At 45.6% G+C, this 20,054-nt stretch overlaps 1 protein-coding gene across 6 annotated transcripts in view; it reads left to right on the top strand.

Annotated features, from left to right (window-relative positions):
• Positions 1-20,054, top strand: part of Crim1 (cysteine rich transmembrane BMP regulator 1) — a 174,477-nt gene that overhangs the window by 121,115 nt on the left and 33,308 nt on the right. For all 6 annotated transcript variants that reach the window (XM_039111891.2, XM_006239625.5, XM_006239623.5 and 3 more), the window contains one exon: positions 16,615-16,743. In XM_039111891.2, coding sequence (XP_038967819.1) covers positions 16,615-16,743 — 129 coding nt within the window. The remainder of the gene's footprint in view (positions 1-16,614; positions 16,744-20,054) is intronic.

Below are 20,054 nucleotides of genomic sequence, written 5' to 3'. Positions count from 1 at the left end.
CAACCATTTGGAAACATTTTTCTCAGTAGCCACTCCAGAGCATTGGTAAGTGTAATTCTGAGTGATTTCAGAATAGCAGAAGAGTGGTATGGAATAGGGAAGCAATGATAACAACAAAAATCCCAATGTGTTCCTGAGGAATAACGGAGGCATCAGCCCAAATTATTTACAGACAAACAGAATTACTGCTGTGTATGCAGCTCAGACCTGGAGTAAACTCGTGCACCTCACACTTGCATACATAATGTTGGCCCTCACCTTTTAGCTTTGTCTCAAGGTCTTCAGGATGCAAAATTAGAAGAGTCTACCCAACACAGGTATTGTGGTTTTTAAATATTGCCAGAATTGCTCACAAGTTGCCAAATACAGCATGTTAGGACCTCCAGGAAGAGGGAACCCTGAGGCTGTCATTGTTACTAAAGATGCCTACCTTCTGAGTAACAGCATAATAGGACTGGCTACTCCCAGAGGACCGGAACATAAATCTGGGGACCCTTGAAGACAAGGCTGTCACTTGACAGCTAACTTGACCAGCAAGTCCTTAAGTGCTTTATAAGTTGGCTCTTAAGTACTCTCAAACCCGAGTCTTAGCAAGTTATTGTCAACACACAATTCGGGCATACAGATAAGCCTAAGCCATTCCAGGCTGCAGGCTTGGGACTCACTGAAACCTCTGGTTTTGCTTTGCTGGCTTTTCTCTACATTTTCTCCTGCTCACAAATCTCGTTTGGTTTGGTTTGGATTGGATTGGATTGGTTTGGTTTGGTTTGGATTGGTTTGGTTGGGTTGGGTTGGGTTGGGTTGGGTTAGGTTAGGTTGGGTTGGGATTGGTTTGGATTGGATTGGTTTGGATTGGATTGGACTGGATTGGATTGGATTGGTTTGGATTGGTTTGATTTGGATTGGTTTGGATTGGTTTGATTTGGATTGGTTTGGATTGGTTTGGATTGGATTGGATTGGGTTGGTTTGGTTTGGTTTAACATGGGGTTTTCCTGTGTAGCCCTACTGGCTATCTTTCTGGAACTCACTCTTTAAACCAGGCTGCCCTCCAACCCAGACGTCCACCTGCCTTCGTCTCTGAGATTGAAGGTGTGCACCATCACACCTGGCTATTCTTGTCAGTTTGAATTCCACTCAAAAAGAACTAAGGCAGAAGCGCATGGAATGAATATGAGGTTTGCAGTTTAAGTACATGCATGAAGAGCCTTGCCCCTATCTTTTTAAAATCTAACTTTTTAAATGGGAAGGGCAAGGGGAATAGGCCTCATCTTTCCTGCAGTCCTCCATAACAGTAACTAACAGTACTTGCCCACCCACCACACACCAGGCCTGCATACAGTGAGAGCAGCACATCTGATCCCGAGAGAACCCTTCCTGCGGGTGCTAGGATTCCAACTTACTGTCACAGAATACATGGCCTGGGGGTTAACTCGCTCTAGGCCTCACAGCAGGCACATAAGCAACCCTGTGCCCTCAAAGCCCAGCCTCTGGACTTTGCACACACACACTTCCTCAGACAGTACACTGCACCCCAGAGAGAGGCCACATCCCTGGCGGGCCAGGAATTCCCTGTGTCCTTTTGAATTATTATGTGATGACTTTATGTGAGTAGATGAATGATGAATGAACAAACGGGCAGGAAGGAAGGAGCGAGAGAATGGAGTGGCTTAGCTGCCCTCCCTCCCCCGACCAGTTGAAGGAGGAACAACTTTGGGATGCTTGTTTGGAGTCAGAAGGCAATGTCACCTATGTCTGAAGCAGGGGGCCCATTGCTTCAGGTGGTTTGGGCCTGCCTGCTTCCCTGTGCATACTTGGGGGCTATGCTAAGCACACTGCTGTAGGCTCCATCCCACTGGTCGCCTGTTAGGCCTTCCAGGACTGGTGTGTAGCCTGCAGTTGCTTCTCTCCTGGCTCACCTCCTAGGGACCAGTTTCAAAGTTTCATTGAGGTGTCCCCAGGCTCAAGAGCCAAAGTCAAGCGCCCCATTTGATATATTTTCCTCTCGAGGCACACTGTGTACGTGCTGATATCTCACTGTAGTGTTACTCACGTATTTACACAGGCACGAGTGATACCTTTATGCCACACTAGGCATTTTTTTTTTAATAATTCGGGAATTTCCTTCTCATCCTGTCACATACATAAGCCGCCTCAGCCGATTGTTAATGTCATGCAGAACCTAAGGACAGGGTGAAATTTTCTTTAAAGAAAAATAAAACAGAAAACGTTTTTAATTGAAGGTAAACCAAAGCATCGAAGGAAACTTGACGCTAAGATTGCGATACACTTACTGAATAAGAAAGAAGATAGCTTCCCGGTGACGCCCAGTACAAGAGATAAGAATTACAGGGTGACTGGAAGCATTACCGTCAGCCCGTGTCTGCCGTCTCACTTTGGGTGGTAGTTGGCTCGCCCGGGTGAGCGCTATGACCTGAGTTTTCTCCTGGCTCATGAAGTCTATCCTGTGGGGACAAAGTGATGATTCCAGCGACCTTGAGGATTTTGGAGCCAACTCCAGAGTCTGTTGCTTTCCAAGAAGTAAGAACTGAGGTCACACTGTAGAAGGTGGTTGTTCACAGTGCCATTCCAACTGCCAGTGAGGGAATTTCCTCCCCTCTACATTCTTTGTTTTTCTCCGATACCAAAGCAAAATTCAGTTTTTGTCTCAGATCAGGTTGTCGAAGCTATTCATAGGTGTCCAAAGTTGACTACATGAGGGGCCCGTCTTATTATTCTGTCTTGTGATTACTTTTCGTGCAGTAAGTTCAAACAGTCTTGCTTGTAGAACTGTTATCAGACTGCTGGGTGTCACACAGACCCTGTAATTCTGATCACCTGGACTTAATAAACTCTTATAGAATAGGAAACACACACTGTATAGGCCCACCACCCCACCCCCACCCAATGCTCTGGATTTACGATGGAATGTGTTTAAGCCAGAAAACCAACTGTATTTTCATTACCTCCTGGCATTCTTGGAGGTCTTTCTCAAGGGCTCAGGGTTTCGCTGGGACACTGAGGATCAGATATTAGGCTTGTCTTTACCTGTACAGAGTTAGCCAGGCACTTCACCTCAGCATCAGAAACCCCACGCCATGCTCCTCCGACTCATTGGAGGTCTGTAAGCTGTCTGTGTCCTCTTCAACCTCACCCCTCACTGTCTGCAGGAGTGGTGCGTTCATGCTAGTGAGTGCTGATGATAGAGTTTGAGTCAAGCTGCCCTTCCAGTGAGATTTCAACCGGCTTGCCAGAAAAATTCTGTACCAGGCACATATCTGGGTGGGAATTCCTTGAAACAAGAAAAAAAATAAATGTTTCCAGCCCCGCCTTGGCCATAGCGTTCCTGGCCACACAGTATCTCAGTTGATTAAAGCTGCTGCTTCAGTAGTGGGGAGTGACGGATAGTTGGACTGACCCCCCCCCCAGAAGGGCAGTGAAGTCAGAGATGCCACAGAGTCACATGTCATTAACATTCTGCTACATTGCAGGGAATCAAAACTCCATCCATGGGTGGCAGTGCTTCAGTGCCATCAACGCTGCGATTAGTAAGCCAAGAATAATATAATATTTGTAATATCCTCAAGACTGTTAGGCACGCTGTTTCATCTTTTTTAACTCTGAATGTCCTGGAAATACACACCATAAATGGAAATTAAAATATAACTCAGTCTATTTTTCTGCCTGTCCAAATAAGGTCAGACGTTGGATGCCAAATGACCGCATATTACCCTGAGGTCTTAAACCTAAGGGCCAGAGCACTTCAGTCACGAGCTCTTTGGTACTTTTGGTTTTTATCTCTGATCATGTAAAATATCTTGAGATATTTAAACTGGTGTTCAAATGTAGATGAAATGGATGTAAAAGGCCCTCCCCATCACACTAAGTGTGTGTGTCAAATGTTATGATTTTTCTTTCCACAGCTATGCGTGGATATATTACGCACATCCCGCAAATGGCTCTCTAGTTGTTAGATCTTCCACATATAACAGGAGCTAAGCAGGTGTGAACCAACATGTGCAGAAGCCATTTAGCTGGCAAGAGATGTTTATTCTTGCTCCCAGCCAGGCGGCTGCTGTCCCACACCTACACCCTTGTGCCTTCCACTTTGCACTTGATTTGAATAAAAGTACCGGGGTGATCAAAGCTTTGCGGACACAAATGACTGTGATCCTTAAACTCCCCAACTGCTCAGTGCCTGAACTACTCAGATTTGCTCAGAGCTGATGCAGAGAGGCTCTGCCTCTAAGTTCCCAGACCCAGGAGTTGTGGCTGTTGAATGTTTCCTGGCTGAAGCAGCACGCAGAGATGAACTCCTCTGTGTCTGTCCCTCCCGTCCACCTCCCATACCTTAAACGGTATTATTGCTAAGAGCCTCGTGGTCTTCCTGGGTAAGATAATAATTGATCAGACCCGGCCTGCTAATTTTCATGTAATCAACAGAGGCAGGAAAGCATCGTCTGGAATGCGAACTATGTGAATGAAAAATATTTAGTCATTCTTGAAATGATAGGAATGTTTTTCCAACAAGCTTAAATAAACACGATCTCTTTTGAGCCTGTGTTTCAACTGCTTTTGGATAAGAGACAACTCTTAGGCAACCAAACAGAAGTTAATGAAGGTTATTAGGAGGCCTGCCCTTCAGAAAAGGCTTGGATTCTCTGAGAGAATCCCTACCCCTTACAGTAAAGGCTCAGTCAGGAACAGAACCGGCTCCCTTTGAGCTGTTGTCAACAAAAGGGGATTTGACATTTTAACTAGTAACCATGGTTACTAGTAACACGCTAGCAAAAGCATCATCTGACCTTCTTGTGATTAAAGCCCTCACCTTCACCTGCCACTTCTGTACGCCTCGGTTCTCAGGAAAGAACTGTCCTTGGCACACCTCTATTGAAAGCACCTAGTGGCACTGTCCCTGGGCTTGTGTTTCCTTACGGCTGTTGAGACTGCGAGGCCTGCTTATTTAGTGAAATTACCTTTGAGCAGAGTAGCACTTATCTAGTCAAGTGTTCCTCCTTTTTAAACGAATTATGCAAGCAACCCGGGCGCGTGTTCCAGGAGTTACAATGCCAAGGTTGGTTGGTTTGAGTTTGTCTGTTTGCTGCTGCTTTTCTGAGACTTGAACCCTTGCACATCCTGCAAACTGCCCTCTGCTTTCTGGACCCTGACTCTGAAGATTTACTAGGCTTTCGGGAAATAGCCAAAGCCATCCATGTCCGCATCTGGGGGGAAAAGAACAGGTGATCTTGCTCGGTAAAACTGTTCAGAAAAACTGAAAAGTGACGGTAAAATAAAGGTCCTTTGTCTTTCCGGTGACTCAGTAATTTGCTCGGTAAAGTGGCTGAGGACAGGTTCCAGATGGGATTTTTAGCATGAGCTGCATTTCAGCACAGGCATCTAGCCATTGGAAGTGGGTTCGTTTTATTAATAATACTTACCTGTAAGTACAGCTCCTGACTCCTTTCTTTAAAAGCATACCCATTCACCTACTTAGAGGCTTAGAGGCGTGGACTGAAACAGGTGCAGGTGTTTCCTCCAGCGTGGCTACAGATAAATAGAGCAAGATAACTTGTCTAGAGAAAGAATCTTCGAGGTAGACAGTGATCAGTACAACTTGGTTTTAATAATTCAGGCCTCTGTCCCCATTTAGGACGGTCCTGTTTTAGGCTGTTTCCAGGAACATTCTACAGCGCGCCTTACAAGGCCAGAATTAGTTCGTATCATGAGGGCTGTGATGGGAAACAGGGAACAGTCCCCGGGAGATGGCCTCAAAGGCTTAGTAGAATGTGGTCTGTGCTTTATCGGAATAAAAATAAATAAAATCTCATGCAAGTTTGATAGGGGCAGGCTGAAGAAAAAGGAGGGTCTCCTGAAGTAAGTTTCTTTCTGTCTCTGGATGTCCTTCAGTGGCTGCCAAGTTGGTAAAAAGTAGCATCAGTCAACATGTCAGCCTCTCAGATGTTCCCAGCATGCACTCCAGGTCAGGGGTTGGACTATTGGTCTAGGTTTTGTGAGGCTTTCTGTTGTTGTATTTGATGTTTGTTTGTTTGTTTGTTTGTTTGTTTGTTTGTTTGTTTGTTTCGAGTTGATTATCCACACTTTAGCCAAATTGTGACTTTGTCTTTATATCTCTAAGATGCCTGCTCACATGTTAAGTAGATTTTACTCTTGCACCTGAGAGATTGCCTGGATTCAACAGGTTGGTTTGAAACAGAGTCCACGTTAGGTATCTGAACCCTTTGAGGCGACAGAATTTATGCTAACTACCCATCAGGGATAAGATTTGTCAAGAGGGCTCCTGATCTTGGTTTGTACCAATATTAAACACATATAAGAAAATGCTTTCTCTTTGTGGACTCTTGATAGTCTTGTAGTGTTTAGGGTCTGCTTTTCACATGGTCTGCTACATCATTTGAGTTCATAAGCCACCCCCTCACCCAGCACCAGACCTCATAAAGCGTGTTCTGCACGCTTGTTCTCCTCTCTGGCCACAGCTTGTTCTGTGTGTATATGGATGCTTTGCCTGCCTGCATGCATGTGCACCCTGTGCGTGCCTATTGGGTCCCCTAGAACTGGGGCTATGGATGGAGGTGAGACGAAAGTGGGAGCTGGGAATTGAACACTGGTCCTCTACGAAAGCAACGCATGCTCTTAGCTGCTGAGCCTTCTCTTCAGCCCCCCTGTACCTGGGCTCATTAGAAACCATATTCATCCCTGATATAATTGGAATCTGCTGTACCCTCCTCCCAGGAGCTCTGTTTATGTGAGCATTTGTGTTTCAGACTCCTCTGTGTGCCTGGCCGTGGGCCTTGCAGCATGGCAGTAGTGGAAAGGCTGGAGACCTTTTGTCCTCTTTGGATACCTGTTGCTTTGCATAACAGCTCACAGCTTAAACGATTTAGAGAGACTCTCTTTGTTGGCAGGACTAAAATATGCTCAGAGATAATGAGCTATCAGTTTGAGATGTCCTTGGGTTTTGATTGTTCAGCAGGATCAGCGAGCTCAAATCCCCTCAAACCCATGAAGCCGTCGTCATTTCTGAGAACCAGGTTTTAAAAAGATTCCACGGAGCTTTGCGCCAGATGACTTTAATCGGGGTGAGGGCTCCACAGCCATTGAACCGGGAGCGAAAGCATAATTCTTTGAGTGAGATGTCCCGATACCTAGTCATAAAGATACCAGTTGAGAGTCCTCTCACTGTCGCCATAGCTTGAGATCACTGGCCTGCTGAAACCGAGATCAAAAGACGGCTCTTAAACCTGTGTTTTCTTTCAACATCTTCTTTTGACTTGAGAATTACAGAACTATTTGCGAAAATACCGAAACGGCTTAAGCGGAAACTGCTGAGTTCGACCTTGTCCCTGCAGATCTGTGAAGGCCTCCATCACGAGAGGAAGAGCAAGGCCAGACAGACACATCACATTGTTTCGGCTCACCCCAGATGAGCTGACGACCAAGAGATTTCTGTCCTCTTGGAGACAGCACAGATGCTAGTCAGACTGTGGAACAATGACCTCAGTCTGCCACTCAGCGAAGGTGAAAGGCGCCAGTGGCTGGTCACTAACGTGGTCCAAAGCTTACCAGACCATATGAAAGGACATCACAGAACCAGCCACATCCCAGATGCCTTTCTTGCTATCTGTAGGGATAGAAAGTGATGCTTACAGTACAATGGGCAGGGGCGTGTGTGAAACCAGCTGCCGTACCTCTTACCAGCAGCGCCTCTGAGGCCTGTCTGATTAGTTTGTCTGTGGCCAGATCAATCAGCATTGACCCTGCCTCAGTTCACACCATCGCAGCAACAAGTGCTACAGCACACGGTGTGACTCCCGTGTGCTGTGCTGTCTTGCTTTGTGGCCTGGCAGAAGTATCCTGAGACAGGGGTACACGCCTATTCCCATTTCACAGAAGCCCAAGGAGATCCATGTCACACAGTCCCTGACTCCAAATTGGTGACTTGAGACTCATGCTGTAGAAGAGGGGGCGTGTTCTGACCTCTGGGGCTTGGCTTTCTATGTCCGGTCCTTTTCCTGAGCCTCCGCCCAGAGTTCTGACCTTGCTGACTGAACCGTTGGAAAACTGCGGTTGCTTCCTCTTGTTTGGTGGTGGCTTCCTTCTTCTGTTCCTCTACCCATGAAAATAGCTCTTGGCCCTAAAGCTTGCCTGCTTCCCTTAGCTCTCACTTTGTTCCCTTCCAAACTTCAGAACACCTAAAATAATCTGGTCTGAACTCTGCTTTTTCTCCCTCTGACTCGAGGTTGTCTAGCCTCAACACAAATCATCGACGTGCTGAGCAGACAGCAAAGACACCCCTACTTCCTCCTGTACCCTGAGAGTTTCCATCAGGGCTACTGTTGGGCATCATCAAGAAAAGGAGTGGTCCCAGGAGCGAATTCACCCAACAACTGACATTTGGGGGCTTCGACTTTGTGTTAAGAACGTGGGCAACTGCCCTTCAGCAGTGCTCCCCGTGTCCTTCTGTGCCTTCTGCAACCGAAGGTAGACATGGTCATTGCAGGAACCCAAGGGCCCTCCCTGGGTATCTGATGATCTGGGCGGTTTCCATGGGTTTTCAGTGGTACAAGTCTACGGAAGCCATGGCAGTGCTCGGGTCTACCTCCCTGCGTCAGTGGCTCTCGTCTATTAAGTACCAATCATGTATGTGCACCAGATGAGTATCCCAAGGGATTTGCCGCCCAGTGCTTCTGTAAGCAGAGACTGGGTTGGCCAGGGACATTATCAAGCTTGAGCTCTTCTTTGTCAGATGCTACACCCCGACTTAAGTTGAGACCGTCAGGATTCTGACTATCTAACCCACTTGCCGGAATGTATTCCCTCTCTTAAAGCGTATGCACGCGTCACACGCACTGCGGTTTATTGTCACTCGAGGGGCGCCAAGATCCATTCTCTCTGAGAACACACAACGGAAAGGCTATCAGACCCCTGTAAAAGGTCTAGATTGTTCTTGGAACCCGGCAATGGTATTTTCAGTTATTTCAACAACGTTAACGGAAATGGTTCCCCCGCTCTGTATAGAAGTTTCTTTTTAATTTGTCTTTTGTGGTCATTTCATAATAATCTTATAATCATACTACTGTCTTCTCCTATTAAATATGAGGTTGGTAGAGGAAGAAAAATACGTCCAGTGGCCAAGATTCTTTGGAGAAAGCATGCAAAGTTAATATGGGTCTAAAGTAAATATATAGCCGTTTCTCTCTCTGACCACAAAATAATACAGATCTTGGGAACATTTTCACACTATTCATTTTAAAATAAAACAGAGAAAGTGCTCGCGGATGAGTGCCACAGAAGGCCGAAGGTGTTGTTATGAGAAATATATACAAAGGGGAGAGGGAGAGCTCGATGTGGAAGAATTTGAAGACTCAGAATGTCAATTTTTTTTCCATGACTTAATGAGACTTTCTTAAGTACACACAAATATTCCTTGGAGAATCCCACTTCCAGATTAGGGAATTTCTGTGCCCCGGACTTTTTTTTTCCTTTTCTTCGTGTTCTCTACATTAGTAGAATTTCCCTCCATCTTCATTTGGGAAAATTTCAGCTTCATTCTGTGACTCTTCCCAGCCTGCAGTTATGTTGACAGCTTGGTGATTTATTTGGGCGGCATTGTGACTAGTGGGGGGTCACATTTGCAAAGCCGCTACAGTATCAGAGTGACACATGAAAATGCAGTAAGACGGATAAGCTCTCTCCCCCGTTCTGTCTTGGCCGGCTTTATCTCTAGTTTTATGGCCCCAGATGGGCCACCATTAGCCCAGAGGGACTGGAGGGACTGGGAGATTTAGCCATTGCACTGCCTTATAAAGTGAGGGGAGCTTGGGAATTTCCCACTCACTGGCTGTTCACATGGCTTATCCGTCCCCAGCCCAAAGAAAAACACAGCTTAAGGAAGAGAGTGCTTGAATTAAGTCTGAAAAGAGAATGTGATTGCTCATAATCAAATAAGCAGCTTGGGAATTTACAGAGAAAAGCTATGCAGAACATGCAAAGTATTGATTTAAGCCCAAAAAGGAGAATTTCTAAGAGAAATAAGAGAAATTAATTCCACTTATCGTGTTGCTCCTACTTGAAATTTATTTCATTGCTAAGAGAATGTAAGACTGCCTCTGCCCTTAAAAAGTACTTTTCCTAGGAATTTGCCCATAGTGAGGTATTTTTCCAGAAAGCCTTTTCTTAGCATATGGGTACAAATAGGAAGGCACAGGCGTCAAGGGCCCTGCTAGAAAGCTGCCATCGTCGGCACGGGGACCTCCAGCCCTTCTGTTCTCCTCCAGCACTCACCTCCGCATGGCCTCTCTTCAGCATACGCTCCTGATCTAGAACCAGGTCATTATCCCCGTCAGGGGTGGTCCTCCAGTCAGCCTGTCGGGTTGGCTCTGCGTGCCACCTGCAGTTGTGTCTGCAAGATCTTCACTCATCCACACTGCACCACTAACGAGCCTTTCCAGGGCTGCTAATCAGAAAGAGCTTCACTCGTTTCTCAATGGAGATAATTCATACTATCCGTCAGCCATAACCAGCTGCCAGTAGTCAAGGTAATGAGAAAACCTTGTGTGGGTCCACTCCGATCTAGCGGCTTAGTTGAGGAAAACAGGTAAGACAAGCACCCACTGGTATTCTCATTTCCACCGACATACCTGGACGACAAGTAGTTGTGCCAGTTGTTTTAGAAATGGACCAGTGTGGGCTGGAGAGATGACTGAGCGGTTAAGAGCACTGAGTGCTCTTCGAGAGGTCCTGAGTTCAAATCTCAGCAGCCATAGGGTGGCTCTCAGCCATCTGTAATGGGATCCAATGCTCTCTTCTAGTGTGCCTGAAGACAGCAACAGTGTGTACAACACACACACACACACACACACACACATACACACACACACACACACACACATCTTTTTAAAGAGAAAAAGATTAATGTAATTAGCACACACTGTAACATAGAGGAGGGTTGGAATGAATACTTTTTCTGTCTTACTCTTCTTCCAAAGTCATGAAACTGTATGGCATGCGAGACCATTGCAGAGGATTAAATTAGCATCTTTCAAGGTTGAATCTGAACTTTTCTTTCGTCCTTCCCGTCTTGTCTAATTTGGAGAAATCCCTATGAAAGAAAATAGTAAGAAGCAAGAAAGCAGAGAGATTTAGAGTAGCTTAACACATTATGATATCTAATAAAATAACTACTTAGCACAAAATAAAAACTATCAAACCAGAAAAACACAATAAAAGTAAATTACCAAATCATTTGTTTTGTGATCTACTGCTGTGGCCTTGGTATTAGAACCATGCTTAAACTTTTATTTTGATCAAAATTCATCATAATGTATTAATTTCTCAGTTGGGTAGATAAAATTCCTAGGAAATGCGTATTGGTGGCACTTTTCTGAAACCTGGTGTCTAGAGCTAATTCCTGAAAAATATCAGTATTTTCCTAAACATATTTTTACTAATAGATTGTTCAGCCTTCTAGGATATGAAAAACCCTACATTTTAAATAAATGTAAAAAAAAAAGGCCCATGCACACTCATCTATAGTGTATATTCTAAAAAAGCCTCTGGCTCCTCAGACAGAAACAAAAATTGGTGTCTGAATTTCTGTACCCTGACATAATCCCAACAGTTCTAAAATTATTTCTTCCTGATAGCCCAAGGTGCATGGGGACTCTTTAGATGTCACTGAGGAAAAACATCAGGCTGAGGAGGACAGTGGTTCCCACCCAGATGTAGGAAACAAACTGGATGTGGGCATAGCAAGCAGCCAGATGTGGTCTTTGTTGCTTTTAGGCTCAGAAACTATTTGTAGAATTCTTTTCCACAAAGAAGTTGTCCCAGGGTTCCCTTTTAGAAATGGTTGTCTCCAGAGGCATTGCGTTCCAGCTCTTTCCGGCCCTCTTCCTTTGGAGGGCATTAAGGTATTGTTTTTAGTTCCAGAGCTGATTCTAGATCACATGGTATTTCGGGGTGTTCCTGTAAGCACCAATGTATTGGATCACCCCTTGCCAAAACCTGCCTTGTGCGAGCTTCTCCTGACCCTCACAGACAAGGAGATGCTTCACTGTTTCTCTCCTTTGCAAGAAGTCTAATCTGGATCTACCTCTATCCAGCTGATTTCAGTGGACTTCATAGGGGAAAGCTCTGTTTAACTTAGCTGTGTCCACCAACCTTCCACGGGCAGAGGTCTGCCGTTAGCCTTCTACAAGGCATGGACTCTCTGGAACATAATTTCCACATCACACCTTATACCGTATAGGAACACAGTCAAGAGTACGAGTGAGAATTCCCTTGTACCAAGCCAGATCCATGAGATAATTTCCATACACAAAGGGCTATGAGAACAACTGGTGAACAGGGCAGGATAATAACCATTTCTAATACACGAATTCCAGGATACTGTGGCTTTGAGACCAGCAAAATGCATGTCCCACATACTTCACAGATACCTCCTCTGTGCACATTCGTAGTTCCCAACTCTTCAAAAGGAGGGGAAGGGAAGGGAGGGGAGGGGAGGGAGGGGAGGGGAGGGAAGGGAAAGGAAGGGAAGAAGGGAAGGGAAGGGAAGAAGGGAAGGGAAGGGAAGAAGGGAAGGGAAGGGAAGAAAGGAAGGGAAGAAGGGAAGGGGAGGGAAGGGAAGGGAAAGGAAGGGAAGAAGGGAAGGGAAGGGGAGGGAAGAGAAGGGAAGGGAAGGGAAGGGAAGGGAAGGGAAAGGAAGGGAAGAAGGGAAGGGAAGGGAAGGGAAGGGAAGGGAAGGGAAGGGAAGGGAAGGGAAGGGAAGGGAAGGGGGGCACAGAGCCTATCAGCTTTTGCACTTCATTCTTTGGAACTATAAGTTGGGTATTATTTTAAAGTACCTCAGTTCAGCATGGAATCAGAAGTGCCTCACTTCAGAGTTCATTATTCACAACAACGATTTGGACTTCAGCTTTCTTAAGGGGGGGAGTAGAGTGGAGAGAGAGGGGAGAGAGAAGAGAGAGAGGGGAGAGAGGAGAGAGGAGAGAGGAGAGAGGAGAGAGGAGAGAGAGAGAGAGAGAGAGAGAGAGAGAGAGAGAGAGAGAGAGAGAGAGAGAGAGAGAGAGCGCGCCCTGGCAGTAACAGGACCAGTTCTGAGATTGCATATTAATATGTTGGGTAGATAGCAGGCTCTAGTTGATGATAGCCAGGTTTTTGTAGGTAGTTCCTGCCTGGATGCTTTTGTTGTAATGATTTCGCAGAAATGGAATTACTCCCTAGCCTCGTGTGCAAGGATCTGAGCGCACTAATGTTCAGGGAGCACTGAAGGGCAGTATCCTGCAACTTCAGGTAAAAAATTAAGAAACAGCTAGTTGCCTGCCTGTATGTCTATTAAAATTCAACGTTTATTCCAGGGTGACACAAGACAGGCCTTGCTACCCAAAAGGCTTTTAAACTCGGCTCTGGTTTGTATTTGAGTGGAAGTTACATACTTGTTAAATGTAAAAGGACAAGATGTCAAATATTTATGTGCCTTATAAAAATTAGCTTTTGGTAGTTACTATGTCACCATAAGCATTGTTGGGCTCAGCCTGATCTACGGAGGGGAGATTGAGTAGTTCCAGAATAAATCGACAGTTCTGAAAGATAAATGATTTATTGAGTTTCTCCGTGTTTCCACATTGACTTTGCAATATATATACTTGTCAATACCTTCCAACTAATACAGGTTAGGGAAAAATGTTTATTTTAGAGGCATAGAATAATGTCTGTGACACTAAAGGCACCCACCCAGAACGACTTACTCTACGTGGAATATTTTAAGTGAACATTTTAGAATCAGTACATACTCAGGAGCCTTTTCTGTACATTCCAGGCTCATTTGTTCAACTGAACAGAAGCTTGTTATGCTGAATTCTATAGGTAACCATATTACTTACGCTGGAGAAAGGTAGCCAGCTGTGTGTCTGGGGCGTACACAGCTTATGGAGGCACTGAACAAAACACAGGGCTCCTCAAGTCAGTTGCATTCTGATCCCCCAAAGTCCCCTTCTGTGTTTTTCTTTCACTTCCTTGCCTCAGGTTAGCCTCCTTACCTGATCCATTAGTCATTATAATATACACCAGAAGCGAATAGATACAGCACCACTGAAGAAAAGTATCCTTTAGAGTTGGAAAGTCACCCTTGTGAACTCGGAGACCATGTTCTCTTAGCACACCCTGAGAACTAAGTAAAAAGTAAAATCCTATCCCTCCTCCCTGCGACTCACTTTAATCTTCTCGAATATATTTTTCCATAATATAATTCCCTGAAAGTAAGAGTTTCCCTTCAAGTTCACATCTCAAATGTCAGTAAAGAATACAAGGTTCTAGTGTAAATACGGACAAGCTGTTTCTTTACCCGCTAGCTGTCCGCTGGAGTGGTATCTGGAGTTCAGAGTCTGCCCCCAACCCTCGGTCTGTTAACGCTCTAGAATATAGCACTTCTTCCTCAGCGGGGTAATCTTTAATGTGGTTTACTTAGAGCTGATACATGTTTTCTTTTATGTCTTTCACTTACAGCTGAAATAAATTTGATATAACATCAGCAGTCTTGTGGTTGAGGGCTGGAACAGAACCGTTATTTGGGGTGACTAACAAGAGTAGTGACTTTAAGAAAAAAAAATGAACGGGTTTGGAAATCAGAGGTGTTTATCATAAATTTTAAGAGAATGGGGGAAAGAAGAAATATTGCCTCTTAAGTCATTACGTCTTAAAACTTATTTAAACTTTACTTTTGGGTGTTTATGGTTACCTACCAGAAAGACTACTTTAGGCACTGAAGGAAAAAGAAATTTTATACCAGTGGGAAGGTTACATAAAAATCTCAGGAAGATGCCCTTTTATAAGCCACACATTGTAATAAAAGTGGAGACCAGGAGATCGCTGGTAGAACAGCTTGTGAGTAAGTCGACGTCGTCTCCTACATCCAGAGGGTTGAATCACTGTCCCATTTTAGTAGGTGGTTAAAAAATGTGCAACTCTTGACTGCAGCAGTGCGACAACACATATTTTGGTCCGTCTTCCTTAGTGACGGGAGATGAAACTTGAGGAGGCAGTGTGGACGAGTGAGTGGATGGAGTGTTGGACGGAAGGCTAGGAACTTCTGCTCCGTGCTATCCCCAGCCTGCTACTGGGTTGCTATGTAAGCCCAGATAGGCCACTTACTGTCTGCACCTCATGTTTTCCGTCTATAAAGATGTAGGTAGAGACATTCTTGCTTGGCCATCTCACAAAGATACCGTGAGAAGTTCGGGTATCTTTCGGTCGAAGAGATGCTACGTAAATGCGTCAGTGTCTCTGCTTTCTCATCGGTGTGCCACAGAACAGGCTCCGTCAGATAAGCTTTGTAAGACACTGGAGGTAAGGGAGGACTCGGAAGCCGCGATGTGAGTCTTGGATTTACCGTTTGCTCCCGCTGCAACAGGAGCAAACCAAAGTCCTCACTCCCACTGTGTGTTAATGGCAGTGGCCACCTCAGCCGAGGGCAGTAAAGCGTCAGGGTACCCGAGAGCCGCACATTCACAATATAGAAACAAAAGCTATGCCTTGTGCCATGCTATGTACTATGTATTGCTGTCCAGAGCAGTTCTTCTTTCTTGGAGAACATTAATCACTACCGCCCCCCATCCTACATCCTTCCAACATGGAAGCCGGTCCTTGCTGCTCAGTGGTTATATCTCTATTGGCCCCTGACCAGAACCTCTGGGCCACTGTTATCCATTGCGTCACAGGTCATAAATGAGAGGATGTCACCACACAGACAAAAGAAAACCAGGTGTCATTCTGAAAAACAAACACCTGATGTATTAATTCTTGAAAAAACGGCAGCAGTTTGGAGAGGTACCGCCGAATGGGGAATGATTGACAGTTGGTAGATATGTCTTGGTGGTTATAGAAAATAAACTCCGGGGCTGGTGAGATGTCTTCCCTGTTGCTAACATGCTTGCCATACAGATATAAGGGCTTAAGAGTAATTGCCTGCACAGGGGAGGTATGTATCTGTAATCCCAACGCTGGTGAGACAGCCACAGGCAGATCGCTGCAGCTCTATGGCCGTCCGGTTTGGCAGCTTCAGTGAGCTCCAAGTGCAACGAGAGACCCTGCCTCAAAGACTACGGTGGTTGTGGAAGATAAGATAACCAACATTGACGTCTGACTGGCCCTCACACACATGGACATACATAAATGTGCACACACACACACACACACACACACACACACACACACACAACACCATACACATCATAAGCTTAGAAGAATGGGTACATTTACGTGCAGTTTATTTTAAACTTCCTTGTCTGATTTCTACAGTGATAGCTTACCAGAAAGGGCCTCGGAGAAGGAAACACTGTGCTAGCATCTGTGAAGGTTTCTTCACACCCACCAAAAAAAAAAAAAAGTGAAATATTCACATTATCACAAACTCTGAATAAAGATGTGTGTTTCGTGGGGTCAATGACTACACAGTAATGTACAAGTTTTTGATTTGATGAAATCCACTGATGGGATTTCTGTGCTCACTGTAGTGTGGGATTTCAGAGATTGAATACTGTCTAAGAGGTAATAACATGTTTCATTGATTTTTTTTTCCCTTCTTTTTATATTATTAGAACCAACCTACATCACAATTGATCCACCTGCGTGCGGGGAGTTGTCAAACTGTACTCTGAAAGAGAAGGACTGCGTTTACGGCTTCAAACTGGATCACAATGGCTGTCGAACCTGTCAGTGCAAAAACAGTAAGTAGACAGACGATTGGTTGTTTTTTCTTCTCTCCTCCCCGCCCCCAAGGACTAATAGGAGCTTGTCAAAGCATATTATATGATTAGATATCTCCTTTTCTCCTGTTCAGACATTTCCTTGACATCCTGAAAGGGGTGGTGGTGGTAGCAATGAACGTAAGATAAACACTTTTGCGGTCACGTGGGCAATACTTTGCCCTTTCTGACGGCTCCCATCTTGGCCTCCCTGTGTTCGTTTGCACGTACAGTTTGACACCGCCTTGAACCTGGTGGAGGAGAGTTGTCCAGAGCCCTGACTGGCTTTACCAGTGCAGCTTCCCAGCCTTACAGAGAACAGTTTAGAGCCCCCTTACCAATGTTACCCAGGGACACCAGCACGGCCATTGATCTGGTATTTTTTCCCTTCCACACAAGGCAGCCTTAATCTTAAAAAACAAACAAAACCACACGCTTCGCTGAGAACCTGGTGAGAGAGTATTTGTTGCACAAACAGAAGGGCCTGAATTTGGATCCCCAGTACCCATGAAAAGTTGGGTGTGCTGGCATGCACCTATAACCCCAGCCCTGGGAGGTTGGCCTGGTAACAGACAGACAGAGGGATCCTTGGAGGATTGCTGACCAGACAGGCTAGCCGAACCTGGTGAGCTCTCGGTTCCCTGAGATACCAAAAATAAGGCAAAAAGTAACAGAATACACTTGGTATCAACCTCTGGCCCACACATAGGCATATACACAGAGACAGACAGATGGACGGACACAGGCAGAGAGAGAGAAGTGGGGGGGAAGATTAATGACCCCAGCTCTGGCTCCATGTAGATTCCAACCACGGCTCCAAGCCACGACCCCTGAAACTAGATTGAATAGATCACATTTCTCCCACAGGGGAAAATTCACCCCGCGAGTTTATAACTATTTTGAATTCTCCTAATTCCTCAGCCAGAATAAACATCCGAAATCCCCTTCTCCGTCACATCTGCGGCGTGCTCTCTAGAGCTTGGTCTTCTCCACCCTTCTGACACACAGGGTGTCGCCGTCCTTACCTGAAACGTGGCAGAGACTACAGAATTTGGTCTGCAGTGTCTTAGTTTTAGCTCTATGGCTTGCACGCTGTGTGTGGACCAGAACCGAGTTCCGAGGCGTCCAGGATCCCTAAGTAATTTGAGGCCAGCTGCTGATAGGTCCTTATCTGTTCTACCTTAAGATATTGCAGTTTTTTGAAGCCAATTAATGTGGGGCCAATGTAACAAGAAATTACACTAATAGTTTCGAGCCATTTTCCAAGCAGATAAAATTGTTTTTTAATCTTGACAATGGGATCTTATGCCCCACGCCTTCCAGCTTGGGGCAAATAAGTTCAACTTTCCCGCCCTCCAAAATCCCTGAATTAAAATAAATTAAAACCGCGCAGAGACAAAGAAAGAGTCTGGTGGCATCCGAGAGCTTCCTGTGTCGCCACGTCGAACGTTGTCTCCACTCTTCGAATGCCGTGTGTCAGCTCTGACTCCACAAGGTCTTGACACACACACCCTGAAGTCTGAATTCAGCATCCACTACACCAGCAAGGTTCCTTTACTTAGAACTCTTACTGTCAAAAACTGGGGTCTGGGGGCTGGAGACATGGCTCAGAGGTTAAGAGCACTGGCTGCTCTTCCACGGGTCCTGAGTTCAAATCCCAGCAACCACATGGTGGCTCACAACCATCTGTAATGGGATCCGATATATATAGTAAATAAATAAATCTTTAAAAAGAAAGAAAGGAAAGAAGGAAGAAAGAACGAAAATCCCCTGCCCCTTCTGGTTGACATTTTGCCCGTTTTCTGAAATCTCTTCCTATCAAGTCTAATCTCTCCCAAACATAGACAATGCTTCTATAATAACCAAGTTTTCCATGGGCACAGGGTATAATTATCCTAATCTCAGAGGCTTGGACTGACTAATGGCGAGAATGAACACTTCCTGGGGTATCAGCGCTCTTAGTTTAAGGGCCTCTGAACTGTAACAGTGACTCGTGGGTGACAAAATGCAGACAAGCCTGAACGATGCCGTGTCCGTGGCTCCACATCGCCGCACGCCATCCCCACGGCGTGTTGCTGTTTCAAGGGTTCACAACCCCAACATGCCTCTGGTGGTTGCAGCCTTAGGGTTCCAGGGAAGCCTCCTCCCACCCAGGGTGGTCCTGCCTTCCTGCACCTGCTTCTCTCTGCTCGGAAGGATGGGCCTCTGCTCTGTGCTTGTCTGCCTCTTAGACGTTCTTGGAAAGCCAAGTTTGCTGGAGAACTGCCCTGGTAGCCTCGTTTGTTTACATAAATCGCCAACCTTGTCTTCTTAACCCCAGGATAATTGGTAGTTGTGTCATGGAGTGTTTATCCTGCAGCTGTCCTAATGCCTCTCAAGCTACATATTCTTTCTCAATTCGGGATCGTACCTAATTTTCCCCGCTGTACGTCCCTGAAGCCTAAAAGTACAGAATTAATGTAGGCCGGTTACCTCCGTTCTCGGCCGCGTCACCTGGGCAGTCCCACATCCGTCTCATCACACTGAGCTGCCCAGCCTGGTGGGTCTTGGCAGTCCACTCACTGCCTCCTAAACCTAATGCTTAAACCGGAAACTGCCAGTTCATACCACGTGCCTTTGCCTCCACAGCTCCACTCCCATTAGCCATCCTGAGGATCCCGAGTCAGATTAGGCTACATCCGACGACCAGACCTCGTGAGTGGCTTTACCTGCATGTCCTTACTCTGTGTCCTCATCTGTAGAGGACGGACAGACACCAGTACCTAAGGAGTGGGGTATTTTGAGGACTAAGCGAATGCGTTCCAAGTGACTTTTATTAGCTGGCACATGACTCTCCACAGCATCCAGTCTCTGTGCTTTGCCCCTCCTTACCAGTTCCTTTTGAATGGTAATCGCTTCCATCAATTAGGAAGCCCTTTAGATCAGAGAAGACTCACATCACTTAAATAAAAATAAAAATAAAAAAGGTAACATGCTGAGGCCACCTGTCCTCCATCATTGCCATAAACCAACGGCTAAAACTTTGTAAACAAACTTACAAGCCCCACCTCCTAATCTGTCTGCTCGGTTTGATGATGGTCTCCTGTAAGGACAGTCTGCCATTCACTGGCAAGCATGGACCTAGGACTACCGGGCCGCCTTCCATGGTCTCTATTTCACAACCACAACAGGGTTTCTTGAGACGTTTAACACGTGATAGTGTTTTGAAAACTGTTCCGTATTATCAAAGGAAGCTTGATCTATCCGGCTGTCGTTCCTCTACCAGTAAAGCATGGCTTGTGATAGCGGAGGAG

The sequence above is a fragment of the Rattus norvegicus genome, chromosome 6, assembly GCF_036323735.1.
Source record: "Rattus norvegicus strain BN/NHsdMcwi chromosome 6, GRCr8, whole genome shotgun sequence".
Classification (NCBI taxonomy): Eukaryota; Metazoa; Chordata; class Mammalia; order Rodentia; family Muridae; genus Rattus; species Rattus norvegicus.
Note: the sequence above shows the minus strand (reverse complement) of the source record. Positions and strands in the feature narration are given on the sequence as shown.